The sequence below is a fragment of the Ascaphus truei genome, chromosome 1 (assembly GCF_040206685.1).
Source record: "Ascaphus truei isolate aAscTru1 chromosome 1, aAscTru1.hap1, whole genome shotgun sequence".
NCBI lineage: Eukaryota > Metazoa > Chordata > Amphibia > Anura > Ascaphidae > Ascaphus > Ascaphus truei.
In genome coordinates, this window is record NC_134483.1 from 474,200,589 (window position 1) to 474,212,211 (window position 11,623).

Below are 11,623 nucleotides of genomic sequence, written 5' to 3' on the forward strand. Positions count from 1 at the left end.
TTCCATTAAAAAAAAATCTAATAATCCATAGTGCAAAACAATGTGGGGGGCAAAAATATATATAGATTCAGATCTGCTAAACGGTGTTAATCCTTACTGCAATTTAAAGCCCCTTCAAGAGAGATTGTCGTTTGGTAACAAGGTAATGTGATCTCTATAACTGTAATCACATGGTCCTGTCTTTTTATCCCCCACTGTCCTATTCTCCATTCTGTTCAGATAACTCCGGCAGCTCTTCCTATGTACGCTATGTATAACAGATCATTATCCCCTTTCTTATTATTCTCTTTGGTGCGCTTATGCTGTTCCAGTAACGGCATAAAGGTCATGTTAGTGAAGGCTATTGTGCCAATATTGGAATGGCGCAAGGCAGTCGTCAGGACCCCCCAGCAGGCCAGGTTTTAGTTTAAGGATATTTCAGCTTCAGCACAGTTGATGCAGTCTTTGACTGAGCTACTTATTGAGCCACCTGTGCTGAAGCAGGGATGTCCTTAAAACCTGACCTGTTGGGGGATCTTCAGCACTGGAGTGGTGATCCCCTGGTGTAAGGGCACCTTAAATATATTCTGTGTACAGTGTTGTACACTTCAGAACAATGCTTTATCATAATGTCAAACACTATAAAGTAGGTCATATTTACTAAGAGATGCTACCCCATAAATCAATGTAGGTTGCCAAAAAGCAACGTGCAGCCCATTCAGGACATCAGGAATAAGGTATACGGTGCCTTCTGACACCAAGAGGTATTTATGAAGTAGCATTGCTTAGTGAATATCGTCCATATCCGTAATTAACATATTTCTATTCAAAATGATTGACTGCAAAGAGATATCATAATGGGAACTAATTATGTGTCTTCATTTCTAAATCCTTACTTCTAATTAACTCACTCACTTAACAGTACCTTTTTTTCCTATGGCTATCATACAAGTTGTAAGATATTTTGCTAGGTTTTTAAGTATATTCAAAGTCTATGGGGGATATTGATCAAAATTGTACAATTTGCTCCAAAACACAGAGCAAATATGTGCATATGTATCAGTCTGCACCAGTAGCAACATATGTATGTATCTTGGTAATCTTGCCTCTTACATTTGGCACAGATCTCTTTGGAGCAGAGGTTAAAGAGGCAATCTAACTGGCCGTTTGTTTTCCCTTTTTTTGTTTACAGCAGTGCCCCACTAATACGGCGGGTTCCGTTCTATGGACCCGCCGCAAAGCAAAAATCACCGGAAAGCGGAACTGGCGATTTTCGGCATCTGCACATACGCAGACCTGCAATTCCCCCTTCTGCGCATGCGCAACCTCCGTTCAGCGCATGTGCGACCTCAGTTCTGTGCATGCACAACCTTGGCACCCCCCATTCTGCGCATGCGCAACCTCGGCACCCCCCGTTCTGCGCATGCGCAGACATGGCGGCCCCCTTCTCGGTACCGCTGTATGAGCGGAACGCCGAAAAGCAGGGCCCTACTGTATATTTTTACATAGCATAACTCATTCATTTCAGCTCCGAGACCCCCTGCTTCCAGAGATACAGACCAGGGGGTGCTGGTCGCCACTCCGCTCGACTAGCAGCGTTTACATAATGAGAGAGTTTCAAAGCTCCCATGCCCTGCAGGCCAATAAGAAACATTGACATCATCAGGTTAAGCTTTCTATTGGCAAATGTGACGCGGAAGCTTGAAACTTTGCCATGATAACGGCAGCCCCTTTGGAGGTCTGTAGCACGAGAAGCAGGGGGTCCCCGGAAGCTGAAATGAATTGGGGTTCAGCTCCGGAGACCGCCTGCTTCAATCCTACAGTATGTTAAAAATAATATATATTTTTTAAAAAGCTCATGAATTGCTCCTTTAACGCTACCTAAACCTGGCAGATTTATTTTACGTAAAGAGAAAAGTAAACTTAGATGCGACTTTTGATACATGTCATTATATTGCTCTGACTCGCTCGTCCTTATGAGCTTTCCCCAAACTGGCCCAAGTGCGAATGCAGCAATTTGGGGCAAAAGATGGAGCAATACAGATATATACAGTTCAAACAGTCCTCTGGTGAACTTAATGATGCATGTTTTAAATAAATCAGATTGATGTTTCGCCCTGTACATGTGCCTTTTTCATGACTACATTTTCACGACAAATATATTGCATCGCACCTTGTTACATTGATACAGTCATGCGGGGATAATGACGCAATTTGTGCTAGTTTTGGAGCAATAATCCAATTTGCTACACTTGATACTTATTCCCCCTATTACATGAAGCAGCAATTCCCCTTACTCGTGGTTTTTTTCTTATCCCCCATTTATTCTTACAGGATGTGAACTAGGGGGTCCTCGGGAGCTGAATCACGCTATGTTCATCTCCAGGAATCCCCTGGTACCTGAGATACGTACCACTGAAGTTACAGGATGTAAATCCACCTCAAGGGCGAAATGTTGGGCCAACAGGAAGCCGCGACATGATCAGCTGCGACTTCCTATTCCTATTAAACCCCCTTTAAAAAACAGGAAGTAATATCTATAACTTCACTAGTAAGTATCTCGGGAACTGGGCGGGCCACAGAGTTGAAAATAGTGTGGATCAACTCTGGAGCACCCCACCAGTTCTAACCCTTAAAAGAAGAGGAGGGGCTAACAATAGCAGGATTGCTGCTTCTAATCAGTATTTGGAAGCACAAGCAGTAACAGAAACCACAGAAACAGCCCTAAGATGTATTCTGCACCTGCTTTGTAACCATGTTGTTTTTTTAGATTGATTTTACAAACTAGGTTTTCGACTTTGTATTAGTTGCATGGAATTTTTGATAAATGTAATGTTTCATTTCCTTAAACAGCATGTGGGGACGTTTTTACTTTGGACTTCTTTGGTTTACATTCATTTTACTTTATTGTTTTATTTATTTATGAATTATTTATTTGTAAAATGTGTTTATCAGGAAGTAATACATTGAGAGTTACCTCTCTTTTTCAAGTATGTCTTGGGCACAGAGTTATGATAATACATGGCTACATTAAATTAACATTATTGGGGGGTTTTGTTAGGGAGATTCCAATTGTGCGCTTCAAACAATATCACATTATTTTAATATCCATTTGCACCAAAAGAGGGGGAAGATACAGGAGCATTAATTATAATACACCAACATCAGTCAATGAGCATTTAAACAAATGATATCATTCCGTAAGTGCAGATTAACAGATGTCCCTTTTGATCATTATTTAAACCCGTGCCAGATGTTACAGCTATGTAAATAAAACCAGCAGAGATTTTAAACTAATAAACTGTAATGTGAGTCACTGCTGATTGTTGAGCAGAATTACAGTATTATAAAGAGGAAGGCTTCGCATAGGAATAATAAGACAGAGGCTTAATTGGTTGAAGAGCTGTCACAATGTAGCCTAGCAAATACTGCACCGCGTTTTCATGAAAATACATATCTGTTTTAACCAGTCACCTTTGCAATTACTGCTAGAGATGTAAAAGCATAGACTGTGCATTAAAATGTCTTGGGCCTGTTCATTAAAATCCGATAAAAACAGCTATTCATGTTTTTGGTACAAAGAAATAGCTAATATTGCACATATGTATTGGCAAAGGTATTGTTATAATGCAAGCAATATAATAACTACCTTTTCTTCCCTTATGCCTACTGGCCCCATGCTACCCACTTTCCCATTGAAGATGTAGGAATATGTTGCTCTGCAGTATGTACCTAGCATTTTGCACAGGGGCGTACTGTGTATAGCTATTAGCCAACATGTATGATAAAGTACTTGTGGCATCCCTATACAGTACTGTGTATTAACTCTACCTCACAGTCCCCCTATATACACAACCCACATCTTTTGGTGCACATTGACAGAAAATGCCTGCATAAGTTGACGCTGTTCAAAATTAGTTTTTGAACTTGATAACTCCCTTCGTGTCTGACTTGTTCTTCTATGTGAGATCACAATAAGGGTGAAACATATTTCTCTGCCTGTTAAACTAACTCATTATCTTAACTTTACTATCTCAGAAAGAGCCCGTTTTTCTTTGTTGCATTATCGTGGAGCACACTGTTGATTTAGGTTAGAATATTCTTATTTTATAGAATCCACGCACAAAGTCATTTCTTGATCATTTGGGATTTCAGATCCACTTGATCCTTTAACCTACATCATCTACGTTTGTTTATACCCCCCAAAAAGTTACATACAGCACACTCCATTTACAGTTGAAAAGGGTAAAATAATAAAGATGCGTGGAACTCAGATTGGATGGTAGTGCGCCAAGGTAAACGGCAAAAGTAGAAGGGAAATTCGCTTCAAATCACAGTTGTATGACAACTTCATCAGGGGTTTAAACAGTGACACCTTTTATGGAACTCCCACTTATTAGTATGTTTTCACCTTCTTAAATCTGATTTGTGCACAGGAGCTCAATCACAATACTCATAGTTCAGAAGATCCCCCTGTTGCTGGAAAATTAGACCTTTCATTTTTGCCAATTTCTTGCAAAATAAAAAAAGAATCCAATGTGATCACCAATAGAAAGCCACCATGTCTCTCCTGATGATGTTCCATGTTTCTATTGGCAGCTGGAGTGAGACTGGTGGAAATATAGTTGTCCTGGATAAGTATTATTGTGCTGGAGAATTAGGGCCATGTTTACTAAGATGTGTTATTCCATAAAACACTTGCCCACAGATTAATCAAACTCTGGGTTAAAATACCTGTAATGTACGGCACCCTGCGAGCCCGCGACCTGCATACGGGACAAGGGTTAATACACACACACGCAAGCGCTCCCACTTTTCACTGCCTCAGAGGTCCGTCAAATGGAAAATATCTCCTCTATAGGACATGGATTAGTATACAACCCGCGAGCTGCCTCACTCTTCACTTTCGCACATGTCCCTCAAATAAGTTCTATCTCTCCTAAATATGTCCCAATATACCACTGCCACGAACAGCACACGTGACTTAGATATGCAACCAGGGTTAATACACACGGCTACGCCAGCCAACTCACCATTCTCCTCCACACGGTACCTCCAGTGAGTTAATATTAACCCCTACTCCATTGCAAATCAGATTTATCCACTGCCACCACCTGGGGTATTACCCGGGGTATAAACCTATGATTATTCATGTTTGTTTTTAGAATAGAGTTAGCAAAATGCTAAACTGAGAAAACCGCTCCGTCCATCTAAGCACCAAGCAATGAGTTAAGATGTTTACAAAATGTTTTTTCTGAGCTCAGATTAATAAAAATATATATATATATCATTGTTTAATGGCTTTCCCAAAGATATATACATTTAGACAGCCCCCTATCTGAGTAGGTTGTTACCCACTATCCAAATCAAATCACCACAGACAGGGCCCTCAGTCATGATATACTGTATAGTAACCATCAATATAATTGTTATATAGGTTTACTACAATGTATATTTATGATGTTGTGTTCTGTATTTCTCCAATATCCCCCAGAGTTCATTAGGATGCACTGCACCTCAAACCCTGACTGGTGGATGCCATCAGAAGAACAGATAAACAAGGTGTTCAGTGACGCTGTAGGGCATGCTCGCCAAGGACGTGCAGTGGGTACTTTCTTCCATAATGGAAATTCATATTACGACGGTATTGACCACCAAGGTTGTCAAGAGGAGATGTTCAACAGAGGTTCTCTTGATGGATCTGGAGATTGATGTAAATGGAAGCAAAAAATAAAAGATTTAAAAAAATAATCAAGAAAAAAAAATTAGTCGCAAAATGAAACAGTGTAACAGTTCAGTTAATGTATCTTTGTTTTTGTTTTTTTGCTGCAAAAGGTGCCTGAAACAGAATGTTTGAAGGCCCTACCAGCTGTGAAAGGGTCTGCTACTCAAAGAACCCAAATTATACTAAGGGCCAGAGGTAAATCTGTGTGTATAAGAATTGTCATCCTAATGATTCAGGAACTTGCTATGGACCTCATTATGTGGACGTATGTTCCATACAGAAAAGGTATATGAACACAGGTCATTGGTACATATGAACATATCTACCGGCCTTTAGGTCCTGAATAACACCGAAGAGGAATATGTTATTCTCTTCTGTAGAATTAGCTTTAGTAGTATTTACATTATTTACTTTAGTTAACACACGCAGCATTTCAACTTGTTACATCCTGTGTTCATCACAAGTTCTCGCCACTATCTTGGAACTTAATTATTTTGCATCATTGTTGGGTTTACTTGTTAACTTAAAGGTGAACTGAAACAATTCTTCCATTGCTTTAAATGTGCTGTCCCACTTAGGACACATTTAACTAATGACAGTGATATGTATGGTTGGTTAAAACAAAAAATAGACATGTGTTCGTTTACAACAAGATTATCAGTGAAAACTAAAACAATGTATAACGTACTTTTATGACTGTTTGAAGGCACCAATCGCCTACTTTTACCCGGTTAAACATATTGCTGTCATAAGTTTCATGTGGCCATATATGTGAATGCACCGTGTAACATCTTTGCTCGCTGAGGGGCCTGTATTGCAGCAGTGCAAAGTATTAGAAGCCATGATCTGCATGTGCCTCGTGCAATAAAGTAGGTACAAAATAAACAGACACCTCTTATTTATATATTTCTAATTCTGATCACACTTTTTAAACCTTTCAATCTACTAAATGGTGCAAAGTCTTATCACTTCTGCAGTCTATTATCCGGGGACTCCCTGTTCCCTAGCAACCAGCCGTTTTGGAGATAGTTTCCCGTCGGACACAAAATGGCAGTGAAGCCAGGTTTGCTCCGGCAGCCAATAGAAAGTTGTGATGTCATTAGAAGATGTAGTTGCCACTTTTATTTGTGGCCATATGTGTCAACACGGCACAAAAACCTATAAATATCTCAGGAACTGCGGGGCCCCAAAGAGATCGGGAGACCCCTGGTTCAGGTAAGGTTAAAATACGACTTCTGTAGGCAATCCCTGATAGCCGACCTAGAAAACAGCATTTTGTTAATGATTTAACAATCGGTCTTCCTTAACAATGTAACCGTGGTTAAAGTAAACATGTAGATGCTTTTGTTTCTTCAGAAATGAAGCATATTTCTTTTTTCTTCAGAGGCCTCTGACTAGGGGAGTGTTTGTGAATAAAAGACCAATATAAGGTGAGAGAGGGGCTGCATCTGTATAAACAGTGCCCCTAGACCGCCTCCTTACCTGCCACCCCTCCTTTTTCTGAACAGCAGCGTCTCTGACGCAATGGAAGTCACCAACGTGACTTGTCATGGTAATGCAATGTCATTTGACGCGTTGCCATGACGTTACGTTGGCAACATCCACGGCGTCATTTGACGGAAGAGTGAGGCAGGTAAGAAGGCAACCGCAACCGCTAAATGACTTCCCGATAGTGCAGAAAAAATTGTATATGGGGGCGGACAATTTTGCCGCTCCATAATTTCGCCGCCCTAGCCCCGGGCCTAATGGGATATCCGCCACTACAGGGACATCACACAAAAGGAAGTAGTCGGAGGAAATCAAACTCATTTCATGTCTCAGCTCACCATATTTACCACGTTGGATATAAGAAGGAATCAATCACCCAACATTACTCTCTTAAACGTCACTCCCATTGGTGCATTTTGGTGTTGACAGAGACCGCCACTTCCAGGAGTGGTAAGGCCTAGTACAGTTAAGTGCAGTGGCTCTCAAACTCGGCTCAGGAATCCCCAGCCATAGCAGGTTTTTGGAATAAAACACTTGTACACCGGTGAACGCACATTCTTGCATAACATTACAATAGAATATTGGGTGGTTGTCTCAGAAACCTGAGGAGGAGTTTGAGAAGCTCTGGTTTAGTACATCTGGGCCATTGCATAGAAAATAAGGTAGAGGTCTTCCCGCCAGCCAAGAGCCTAATAAATTGTACACCGTGTTAATGGTTGAAGTCAATGAAAGATAAATATGTATTATCTGGCATTGCTGTTAGTCTGTTTTTATAGCTTCTGGGTGACTGACTTTAGTTTAGAAATACATTTCATCACAAGATGTTAATATAAATCATGCTGGCACACTGTTAGCATTATTACATTGGCCAAGGCCCTTTGTAAAACATGTTGATGTTTTGTTCGTCTTTCACGAGGAGGAATTTTGGGTTCTGCTCTCCTTGACTGATGTACGGTTTATATTGTTTGCCTGTCTCATATGAACTTCGTAAATAAAAAAGCCCGTAAAATTGTGGCAGGCCCCTTTGCCAGCAATAGAAATCACACCTGCCCATGAATAATACACTATTCTATTTCCGTGTGTGTGTGTGTGTATATGTGATTCATTAAAAGTCAAGTCTTTGTAAAATACCTGGATTAAAATGAGCTGTTTCAATATTGTAGAAACTCAAACTATTATTATTTCTACCTAACATAGCATCACATATTTACTATTTATTTGGATCCCATCTCTACCGAAAATACAAAATCTGTGAATATAGTAATATGAGGCATTGTCAAGTCTAAGTACAAACTTTCAACCAGTAGAAGTATTCTTCTGTTTAGCGAATGGAATAAATACGTTATTATGAAACTGTAGTGTCAGAAAGGGCATTTAAGAGACTGGAGGTAGTGTTGGATTAGACAAGGTCATCTGTGGTAGACGCCATCGAAAAGTAGCATAGGGCACCTGGTATTTGCCTTGTTTTTCAAGCTGTGCTGACCTCTATGTTCTCTAGGTGGACGGAAGTAAGTACTGTAGAAGATCCAGGGCACTCCGGATTTGTAGAAAAGAAATGTATTCTTTCAGTGGCACACACATCGTTTCGAACTGCACAGAGTTCTTTATCAAGTGACGTCTTTTCTACAAATCCGTGGTGCCCTGGATCTTCTACTTACTTCCATATACTTGAAATTACACCAGACAGGTTTTTTCCCCGAACCACGGAGCACCAGTACCTTTAAACTCAAGTATATTGCTCATGTTATAATATTTAAGGTGTGCAAGACTGAATCTCTCATTCACATCTCTAGGTGGAAGGGGCATACTCAGTACAATTGCTTATGAGTATTATAATAATTATAGTAATCAATACATGCCCCATGCATTGAATGCTGCCTAAAATTATAAGTGGACAATCCTTAATAGGGCAAATAACATCGAGGCAGTATTAGGTTTATTACTGATGTCCCATCGATTAAAAGTGCAGACGCCACATTCCTTTTCGTAAGAGACCTAATAAATAGCACTATGCATGGTTATGTGAATTGCAAGTGTCCGCAGTATTTTCTGTGGTCCAGAGGTACCATTACTTTGGAAATGATGCTACTTCCATTGTGCTGTCTGCCTAGCAATAGGAGGTACACAAAGGAAATGGGGTTAAAGCAAGTGGAACTTTTGCAGCTGGTCACCTTCCCCTTGCAAGTCCACCCATACTGCAAAATACAAAACTGCTTCAGTAAAACAGAATGTACTTGGCACTGCTGGTTTACAGTTGTGATGTAAATAAGCAGTCACATGGGACCTGATGTATTGTATGTATTATGGTACTAAGCTTTACTTCTATTTAGCGCCCAGAATTTACCATAAAGTTTGTTAAGGCTTAGCACCATTTTGTATATCTGTGCTTTTATATTTTAAATGGGTATGTCTGATACCTTCCAACCCGAAGATAAGGGTTTAACCAAGCCAGTAACTAACAAAATGTCAGCAAATATTGTATGCACTTTTTTTTTGGTTTACCGAACTGCATAGAGCTATCATGAATACGATGTGTCTTTACTACTGTTTGAGAGTCAAAAAGGGTAAAGACAGCATTTATTCAATTACTTTAGCATTGTCAATTTTAATTTATGTTTAACAGCCAAAAATGATGTAATCGTCTTAAAATAGTGTAGTAGATATGTTGATTCTGCTCTGGGCCAGTGTTATTATGATACACATGCCTTGATCATAGTACTATCATACCATAGCACTATATAGTGGCCTAGTAAAAAGATAAAAAATAAATATATAGATTATATATATATATATATTTTAGAAGTATTGCACATTGTTTTATTTTATGTATTATGATAACAAGGTCCAAACCAAGTTGAATCCAATTGTACACTCAACAAAGATAGCAGTAGGAAGTTCTGAAGAACTAATTTATTTTATCTAGTACTATATACAGACTTTTCATTTGTGATGGTTTAAAATAAAAAGATTCAAACTGTATTTCACCCAGTTTCCATGAACAATTATGGAAGTTTACGAAGAATGAAGCCCTTCGGGTGTCTTTTTAGCTTTTTGCTGCCACATGTAGTTACCAGGAACAATATCAGTCAGTCCAGTTTTGACATTTCACATCCTTGCAAAGACAATTTACACTGCACTCTATAGAGAATGGCTCTGTCCCAGTCTATATCTGGAAACAGGTATTGAGTTGTCACCTGAGATCAGGGGTGGGCAACTCCAGTCCTCAAGGGCCCCTCAACAGGTCAGGTTTTCAAGCTATCCCTGCTTCCGCACTGTCTTCGACTGAGCCACCTGTGCTGAAACAGGGATAACCTGAAAACCTGACCTGTTGGGGCCCTTGAGCACTGGAGTTGCCCACCCCTGCCTTTGATGGTATACATTGCAGGCCCTTCTTGCAGCTGTACGGCTCCCTTTGCTGGTAGCTATCTATCTCGCCTGAAACTTCTTGCCGCAGTAGTGTGAATCCGTACCAACATGCCTTTTCCTCTATTTTATATGATGAATGACTTTGTGAAGATCAACTGTGATACAAATAGAGACTACCATCTATTCAAATATTTTTCTTGTTAGGGTGTAATTTATTCTGAATACTTTCTATTGATGATAATGCCGTGTGAAGTAAATGCGACGTAGGAATAGATTATTAATAGTTATTAGCAATATAGATTAGAAAAGGTGCCTAAAATAGTGTAGAATGTTTCTTTCTGTGACAATACCCTAGGAAATGTGAACAGTTTTCTATGTGTTAAAAGTGCACATTTCTTTTAGGGCCTTTTAATGTGGACACTTTTTTTTTTTTAAGTAAATATTTTATAATTATAAAATATGTTAATTAAAACAAATGACAGGTATTGTTTTAGCTCTAATTTGAACATACGTTTTGTTACTACAAATCACCACTTACACACAAATGCAAAATAAAAGTCAAACTATAGTCAGTGTCATTTTATTTTCAGCATTATTGTAGGGAACCACCTGCAATTTATACTGCATGTAGCCGTTTTCTATCGGCATGGTATTCTTAAATCATGTGTTTCCTGCATAGGGCAGACAATGGGACGCAGTGCTGTACAGAAAACGTTTCAGGCACAATAGCCGGCATTAACAGAGCTCTGATACTGGATAAGTGCCATTGGGGCTTATGCAGAGAGCAACGTGAGTTACTGGGAAAACGGCAATAACATAGACAGTGATTTGGCGTAATTTATGGCCCTATGCAGGCAAGTGCGTTACCTCCTTTCAGACATGTTGGTAATGTTGGCGAGTTTCCATTACCGTTAAATGTAACAAGCAGCAACTTGCCAACTTTTCGTGGAGACTTCAAACTCGCCATACTAAGCCACATAATGGCGCGTTCAAGCACATCGGTGCTACTGGAATTCCACGGTACATAAACATGGCGAGTTTAAGCTTCTCGCCACGTGTTTGGCG

General features: G+C 39.7%; 1 protein-coding gene across 2 annotated transcripts in view; it reads left to right on the forward strand.

The window, feature by feature from the left end:
• BEND4 (BEN domain containing 4) overlaps nt 1-11,110 on the forward strand; it is a 45,905-nt gene extending 34,795 nt beyond the window's left edge. The window contains exon 5 of one of the 2 annotated variants that reach the window (XM_075567228.1): nt 5,474-11,110. In XM_075567228.1, coding sequence (XP_075423343.1) covers nt 5,474-5,691 — 218 coding nt within the window. In that variant the 3' untranslated portion in view covers nt 5,692-11,110. The remainder of the gene's footprint in view (nt 1-5,473) is intronic. The other variant, XM_075567236.1, reaches the window with a different exon arrangement.
• Nucleotides 11,111-11,623: the final 513 nt, after the last annotated feature.